Source organism: Penaeus chinensis, unplaced genomic scaffold (assembly GCF_019202785.1).
Source record: "Penaeus chinensis breed Huanghai No. 1 unplaced genomic scaffold, ASM1920278v2 CTG_5870, whole genome shotgun sequence".
NCBI classification, from domain to species: Eukaryota; Metazoa; Arthropoda; class Malacostraca; order Decapoda; family Penaeidae; genus Penaeus; species Penaeus chinensis.
Window position 1 is genome coordinate 1249 of NW_025918406.1, and position 8752 is coordinate 10000.

The 8752-nt window shown below is 50.9% G+C and overlaps 1 protein-coding gene across 1 annotated transcript; it reads left to right on the forward strand.

The window, feature by feature from the left end:
• Positions 1-215: 215 nt before the first annotated feature.
• Positions 216-8612, forward strand: LOC125024819 (extensin-2-like; the record flags this gene model as incomplete). Its single annotated transcript, XM_047612583.1, has 2 exons — positions 216-3695; positions 8445-8612. Coding segments are annotated over 2 exons (3603 nt in total), but the record flags the coding sequence as incomplete, so codon positions are not given.
• Positions 8613-8752: the final 140 nt, after the last annotated feature.

An 8752-nucleotide genomic window follows, 5' to 3' on the forward strand; every position in this document is an offset into this window, starting at 1 on the left:
GGCGTTAGCTCTCCTGCCTTATCTCTCTATTTATTGAGTACTTCTTGTCTCTCATTTTCCCTTCTCTTTCAATTCTATTTCTCTCATTTTTTCTTCTTCTCCTTTTTCCTTTCCCTGTTTTTCTGGTAATCTGAAACCTGAATAGAAAGAATAATATTTAAAAAAAAAGCAACAATAATGATACTGATATTCGCATAAACCGCCTCTTTGCACAGATCCGGACGTGGGTGTTCGGCATCCTCCTCCTGGCCCAGGCTTCGGTCTCGTCCGGTGACACCCTGGACACATACTCGGAGGTCCCAGCCCAGGGCCCACACGCCACCCACTCCCCACAGCCCACAGCCCACTCCCCGCACCCCGCAGCCCACTCCCCACACCCCACGGCCCACTCTCCACACCCCACGGCCCACTCCCCACACCCCACTCTCCACTCTCCACACCCCACAGCCCACTCTCCACACCCCACGGCCTTCCCACACCTCACCTTCCCCTCCGTCCAGGGCTCGTACGCCCCGCCCCACGCAGGCTACCCGTCCCCGACGCCCTACGCGGCCCCTGGGTACCCCTCGTACCCCGTGCCTGCCGCCTATGGCACACCGAGTCCCTACGGAGGGCTCCTCGCTCCGCAGTACCCGACGGCTGGGTACGGAGCCCCCTATGGCTACCCGACGCCTCAGTATTCCGTGCCTTTGCTAGGCTATGGGGGTACGGTACTACCCCACGCCGCTCCTACAGATGCCTACGCAGCGCCTGAGCCTGAGCCTGCTGCTGACTACAAGGCACCTGCTGCTGACTATAAGGCACCTGCTGCTGACTACAAGGCGCCTGCTGCTGACTATAAGGCACCTGCCGCTGACTATAAGGCACCTGCCGCTGACTACAAGGCACCTGCTGCTGACTATAAGGCACCTGCCGCTGACTATAAGGCACCTGCCGCTGACTACAAGGCACCTGCTGCTGACTACAAGGCACCTGCTGCTGACTACAAGGCACCTGCTGCTGACTACAAGGCTCCTGCTGCTGGCTACGTGTACAAGGCTCCCGAGGGACTGCCCCAACCTGGGTATCACGCCCCGAAACCGACCTACAAGCCTCCCACGGCTTACAAAGCACCGGCACAACAAGGTTACGACTACACACCTCCTGAAACTGCTTACAAGGCCCCTGCTGCTGACTACAAGGCTCCTGCTGTTGACTACAAGGCCCCTGCTGCTGACTACAAGGCGCCCGCTGCTGGCTATGACTACACGCCTCCCGAAACTGCTTACATAGCCCCTGCTGCAGACTACAAGGCTCCTGCTGCTGGCTACGTGTACAAGGCCCCCGAGGGACTGCCCCAACCTGGGTATCACGCCCCGAAACCGACCTACAAGCCTCCTACGGCTTACAAAGCACCTGTACAGCACGGTTACGACTACACGCCCCCCGTATCTGCTTACAAGGCCCCTGCTGCTGACTACAAGGCACCTGCTGCTGACTACAAGGCCCCTGCCGCTGACTACAAGGCACCCGCTGCTGACTACAAGGCGCCCGCTGCTGGCTATGACTACACACCTCCCCAGACTGCTTACAAGGCTCCTGCTGCAGACTACAAGGCTCCTGCTGCTGGCTACGTGTACAAAGCCCCCGAGGGACTGCCGCAACGAGGCTACCACGCCCCGAAACCGACCTACAAGCCTCCAACTGCCAGCGGGTATGATTATACACCCCCTAAATCAGACTACCTGCCTCCTAAGTCTGATTATGAGGCTCCTGCCCCTGGCTACGTGTACAAGGCCCCTGAGGGACTGCCCCAACGAGGCTACCATGCTCCCAAACCGACTTACAAGCCTCCAACTGCCAGCGGATATGATTATACGCCCCCTAAGTCGGACTACTTGCCTCCTAAGTCTGATTATGAGGCTCCTGCTGCTGGCTACGTGTACAAGGCCCCTGAGGGACTGCCACAACGAGGCTACCATGCTCCCAAACCGACTTACAAGCCTCCAACTGCCAGCGGATATGATTATACGCCCCCTAAGTCGGACTACTTGCCTCCTAAGTCTGATTATGAGGCTCCTGCTGCTGGCTACGTGTACAAGGCTCCCGAGGGACTGCCCCAACGAGGCTACCACGCTCCGAAACCGACCTACAAGCCTCCCACGGCTTACAAAGCACCCGCACAGCACGGTTATGACTACACGCCTCCTGAAACTGCTTACATAGCCCCTGCTGCAGACTACAAGGCTCCTGCTGCTGGCTACGTGTACAAGGCTCCCGAGGGACTGCCCCAGCGAGGCTACCACGCCCCGAAACCGACCTACAAGCCTCCAACTGCCAGCGGATACGACTACACGCCCCCTAAATCAGACTACCTGCCTCCTAAGTCAGATTACGAGGCCCCCAAGTCAGATTACGAGGCCCCCAAGTCAGACTACGAGGCCCCCAAGTCGGGCTACAGGATCCACGACCCCTCGTACTCGACCACGATGGACCCCAACTGGCGGCCGAAGTTCACGACCCCCTACCCCGACGCCGTGACCTTCGTCCCCCCCTACGACTACAGCCAGTACCACGACGGCTACCTCGCCAAGGGGCACGACCATCACCACGACGACCACGCGGACGACCATCACGACGACCCCCACTACCAGATCGACTACAAGATCGACTCGGCCCACGCCCCTTCGGTCTCTACCTACGGCGGGATCCTCCACGACGACCACCAGCCAGGCTATGCCCCGGACCCGACTATCTACCCGTCCGCTGACACCCACGCGGCCTCGGGCGGGTATGGGTATGCCACGCCCAAGCCTGCGTACCACGAGGCACCCGCTGCTGACTACAAGGCACCTGCTGCTGACTACAAGGCACCTGCCGCTGACTACAAGGCACCTGCTGCTGACTACAAGGCACCTGCTGCTGACTACAAGGCACCTGCTGCTGACTACAAGGCACCTGCTGCTGACTACAAGGCTCCTGCTGCTGACTACAAGGCACCTGCTGCTGACTACAAGGCACCCGCTGCTGACTACAAGGCACCTGCTGCTGACTACAAGGCACCTGCCGCTGACTACAAGGCACCTGCCGCTGACTACAAGGCGCCCGCTGCTGACTACAAGGCACCTGCTGCTGACTACAAGGCACCTGCTGCTGACTACAAGGCACCTGCTGCTGACTACAAGGCACCTGCTGCTGACTACAAGGCGCCTGCTGCTGACTACAAGGCGCCTGCTGCTGACTACAAGGCACCTGCCGCTGACTACAAGGCTCCTGCTGCTGACTACAAAGCACCCACTGCTGACTACAAGGCACCTGCTGCTGACTACAAGGCTCCTGCTGCTGACTACAAAGCACCCGCTGCTGACTACAAGGCACCCGCTGCTGACTACAAGGCACCTGCCGCTGACTACAAGGCACCCGCTGCTGACTACAAGGCACCTGCTGCTGACTACAAGGCACCCGCTGCTGACTACAAGGCGCCTGCTGCTGACTACAAGGCACCCGCTGCTGACTACAAGGCACCTGCTGCTGACTACAAGGCACCTGCTGCTGACTACAACCCACCCGCTGCTGACTACAACGCCCCTGCTGCCGGCTACGACTACAACGCCCCTGCTGCCTCCCTGCCCTCGCTTGATTATGGACAGGCCGAAAGGGTCTACGGCGTGCAAGGGGCGGGGCCTATCTACGCACCGCCCACACTGCCGCACAGGGTGAGTAGTAAGGCCTTCCGGCGCTCCGTCTGTCGTTAGTAGTGTTGTAAGTAGGTGCTGTAAGTCCTTGGCTGTACATCCCTGGCTTTACAAGTAAGTAGGTGTTATAGTGTTATAAGTAGGTGTTGTAAGTAGGTGTTATAGTGTTGTAAGTAGGTGTTTTAGTGTTGTAAGTAGGTGTTATAGTGTTGTAAGTAGGTGTTATAGTGTTGTAAGTAGGTGTTTTAGTGTTGTAAGTAGGGTTGTAAGTAGATGTTGTAGGTAGGTGTTGTATGTAGGTGTTGTAAGTAGGTGTTATAGTGTTGTAAGTAGGTGTTATAGTGTTGTAAGTAGGTGCTGTAAGTAGGTGTTATAGTGTTGTAAGTAGTTGTTGTATAAAGGTGTTGTAAGTAGGTGTTGTATGTATGTGTTGTAAGTAGGTGTTGTAAGTAGGTGGTGTAAGTAGGTGTTGTATGTAGGTGGTGTAAGTAGGTGTTGTATGTAGGTGGTGTAAGTAGGTGTTGTAAGTAGGTGCTGTAAGTAGGTGTTGTAAGTAGGTGCTGTAAGTAGGTGTTATAGTGTTGTAAGTAGGTGATGTAAGTAGGTGTTATACTGTTGTAAGTAGGTGTTGTATGTAGGTGTTGTAAGTAGGTGTTGTAAGTAGGTGTTGTATGTAGGTGTTGCAAGTAGGTGTTGTAAGTAGGTGCTGTAAGTAGGTGCTGTAAGTAGGTGCTGTATGTAGGTGTTGTATGTAGGTGTTGTAAGTAGGTGTTGTAAGTAGGTGTTGTATGTAGGTGTTGTAAGTAGGTGTTGTATGTAGGTGTAAGTAGGTGTTGTAAGTAGGTGTTGTAAGTAGGTGCTGTAAGTAGGTGCTGTAAGTAGGTGGTGTAAGTAGGTGTTGTAAGTAGGTGCTGTAAGTAGGTGTTATAGTGTTGTAAGTAGGTGTTATAGTGTTGTAAGTAGGTGTTGTATGTAGGTGTTGTATGTAGGTGCTGTAAGTAGATGTTGTAAGTAGGTGTTGTAAGTAGGTGTTGTAAGTAGGTGTTGTATGTAGGTGTTGTAAGTAGGTGTTGTAAGTAGGTGTTGTATGTAGGTGTTGTAAGTAAGTGTTGTAAGTAGGTGTTGTATGTAGGTGCTGTAAGTAGGTGTAAGTAGGTGTAAGTAGGTGCTGTAAGTAGGCGTTATAGTGTTGTAAGTAGGCGTAATAGTGTTGTAAGTAGGTGTTGTAAGTAGGTGTTATGGTGTTGTAAGTAGGTGTTGTAAGTAGGTGCTGTAATTAGGTGTTATAGTGTAGGGCCTTCTGATTGATCTCCCTGTGCTATCAGGGGAGCTGACAAGAGCTGAGAGAGGAGCTTGGAACTTCCCTGTGCTATCAGGGGAGCTGACAGGAGCTTAAGAGAGGAGCTTGGAACTTCCCTGTGCTATCAGGGGAGCTGACAGGAGCTTAAGAGAGGAGCTTGGAACTTCCCTGTGCTATCAGGGAAGCTGACAGGAGCTTAAGAGAGGAGCTTGGAACTTCCCTGTGCTATCAGGGGAGCTGACAGGAGCTTAAGAGAGGAGCTTGGAACTTCCCTGTGCTATCAGGGGAGCTGACAGGAGCTTAGTTAGGAGCCTGGAACATGCTAGTCTTTACAACAGGAGGATCTATTGCTTTCGGGGGAACTGACAGGAGGTTGAACAGGAGCTTGGAACATCCCTGTCTTTATAAAAGGAGGATTGATCTCCCAAGCTATCAGGGGGAGAAGCCATCTCCGGCTGTCTCCATCCCTTCGGATAGCGGAAGTCCGTCCTGTCTATCAGCTTACACTGGCATTGAAATAGATTTTGATTCTGGCCTCGTGTCAGGTTGCGTACTCTCCTGCTGACGCTCGTAATATTCCCACTGTTTTAGGAGACGTTTGTATTTTGTTTGTCGTATGTATGTGTGTCTGTATGAGAGTGTACATGTGAGTGAGTGAGTAAATGTGTACGTCTGTGTGAGTGAGTGAGGAAATGTGTACGTCTGTGTGAGTGAGTGAGGAAATGTGTACGTCTGTGTGAGTGAGTGAGGAAATGTGAATATCTGTGTGAGTGAGTGAGGAAATGTGTACGTCTGTGTGAGTGAGTGAGGAAATGTGAATATCTGTCTGAGTGAGTGAGTAAATGTGTACGTCTGTGTGAGTGAGTGAATAAATGTGTACGTCTGTGTGAGTGAGTGAGGAAATGTGTACGTCTGTGTGAGTGAGTGAGTAAATGTGTACGTCGGTGTGAGTGAGTGAGTAAATGTGTACTTCTGTGTGAGTGAGTGAATAAATGTGTACGTCTGTGTGAGTGAGTGAGTAAATGTGTACGTCTGTTTGTGTTTATGTAAGTGCTCGTAATGGGTACAAACGACAAATTTCTCTTATAAAACTTAGAGCGCCTCCTGCTCCTCCTCCTCAGGGATTTTTCCGAGCCCCAGAGACTGAGGATCTCCGGCTACCTGGTATATCTACCTGGTATCTACCTGGTATCTACCTGGTATCTACCTGGTATCTACCTGGTATCGGCGCCCCCAACCTTAATTCCCGGACATGGTATAGCGATTAGGTACAGAGGCCAAGGAGATCGACCAGGTCCTTGTTAGAACTCGCTGGAGGATCCTCTGACACCGCAGGGTTAACTGGAGTGCCGAGTTAGGTGGCACTGAGCATGGACGGGCTCTCGATGTCTTTTAGGGGCCACTTCAAGGGACCCCGTTTCTTCAGGCTGTCCAATTTAGACTGAAGGAGGAGGACCATGCTCGGAGGTTGTCTCTCGAGGCTGTCCCACTTAGACTGAAGGAGGAGGACTGTGCCCAGCAGTTGCCTCTCTAAGCTGTCCCACTTAGACTGAGGGAAGTATTACTGTGCGCCGAAGTTGCCTATCCACATTGTCTTCTTTAGACTAAAGGAAGGAGGACTGTGCGCGGAAATTGCCTCTCCAGACTGTCTTCCTTAGACTGAGGGAAGTATTATTGTGCGCCGAAGTTGCCTATCCACATTGTCTTCTTTAGACTGAAGGAAGTATTATTGAGCCTGGAAGTTGCCTCTCTAAGTTGTCTTCTTTAGACTGAGGAAGTATTACTGTGCCCAGAAGTTGCCTATCCACATTGTCTTCTTTAGACTAAAGGAAGGAGGATTGTGCGTGGAGATTGCCTCTCCAAACTGTCTTCCTTAGACTGAGGGAAGTATTACTGTGCCTAGAAGTTGCCTATCCACATTGCCTTCTTTAGACTGATGGAAGGAGGACTGTGCTCGGAGGTTGTCTCAAAGCTGTCCCACTTAGCTGGAGGGAAGGTTATTGTGCCCAGAAGTTGCCTCTCTAAGTTGTCTTCTTTAGACTGAGGGAAGTATTACTGTGCGCCGAAGTTGCCTATCCACATTGTCTTCTTTAGACTGAGGGAGGAGGTCTGTGCTTGGAGGTTGTCTCTCGAGGCTGTCCCACTTAGACTGAAGGAGGAGGACTGTGCCCAGCAGTTGCCTCTCTAAGCTGTCCCACTTAGCCTGAGGAAGTATTACTGTGCGCCGAAGTTGCCTATCCACATTGTCTTCTTTAGACTAAAGGAAGGAGGACTGTGCGCAGAGATTGCCTCTCCAGGCTGCCCCACTTAGACTGAGGAAGTATTACTGTGCCCAGAAGTTGCCTATCCACGTTCTCCTCTTTAGACTGATGGAAGGAGGATTGTGCTTGAAGATTGCCTCTCCAGACTCTCCTCCTTAGACTGAGGGAAGTATTATTGTGCGCCGAAGTTGCCTCTCTAAGTTGTCTTCCTTAGACTGAGGGAAGTATTACTGTGCGCAGAAGTTGCCTATCCACATTGTCTTCTTTAGACTGAGGAAGTATTATTGAACCCGGAAGTTCCCACGACTACCTCTGGCCGTTCTATCTCTTTCCCGAGAAACCCGAGAGGATCCTGGAGCTCCGTCGGGATCCAGCGGGAGCTCCGTCGGGATCCAGCGGGAGCTCCGTCGGGATCCAGCGGGAGCTCCCAGACGCCGCTTTAGGAGACCATTGGGTCCGGACGCGAGACCGAGGCGGCATTTGAAGTTTTAAAAAAGTTTAAATTTTTAAAAAGTTTAGTTTTGATTCCATTTATTACAATGGATATTCTTGATGTGACACGTCGGGCGAGAGAGAGAGAGAGACGTGTTTCTCGACTCAAAAAGGGGAATCTTGCCGAAGAGCTTGGGAGGTAATTGTCTCTTTAACGGAGCGAGTTTATTTTCCTTTTATTGATGGGTTCAGTGTTTAGCTAATATGTTCATTCATTCGTGTGTTGATTTACCTCGATTTCTTTTAGGTTCGGGATCCCTACGACGCTGTCTCTATCTACGACGATCCATGATTCATTAACCAACCATTTATTTATTTACTTACTTACTTACTTATTTAAATACCTAATATTTTTATTATTTACATAACTAATATTCTTATTAATTCATCTTTTTTTTCATTTCTCTCGATTTCTTTTAGGTTCTGGACCCCTACGCCGCGGTCTCTGCCTACGACGATCCATAAATCATATTTAATAACCGATCATTCATTTATTTATTTATCTATCTATCTATCTATCTATTTACTAATATATTAATTCCTTCATTTATTAATTTGTCTCGATTTCTTTTAGGTTCTGGACCCCTACGCCGCGGTCTCTGCGTACGACGATCATGAATCATATTTAATAACCAATCAATTAATTCGTCTATTTATTTCTATACCTACTAATTTAATTAATTCCTTCATTTATCAATTTCTCTCGATTTCTTTTAGGTTCTGGACCCCTACGCCGCGGTCTCTGCCTACGACGACCTCTATTTGGCCCCGCGACCTCTGAGGAGGAGGAGGCCGGGGCGCAGGCGCTTCAGGGGCAGAGTCTGGCGCTCCGTCGAGTAAAGCCGCTTCTCGCTCTCTCTCTCTTCTCTCTTCTCTTTGTCTTTGTCTCTGGCTCTTCTCTTTCTTTGTCTTTCTTTGTCTTTCTTTGTCTTTCTCTTCTCTTTTTCTCTGTCTCTTTGTCTTTCTTTGTCCTTGTTTTCTCTGTCTCTTTTTCTCTGTCTCTCTTCTCTTTTCTTATTCTCTGT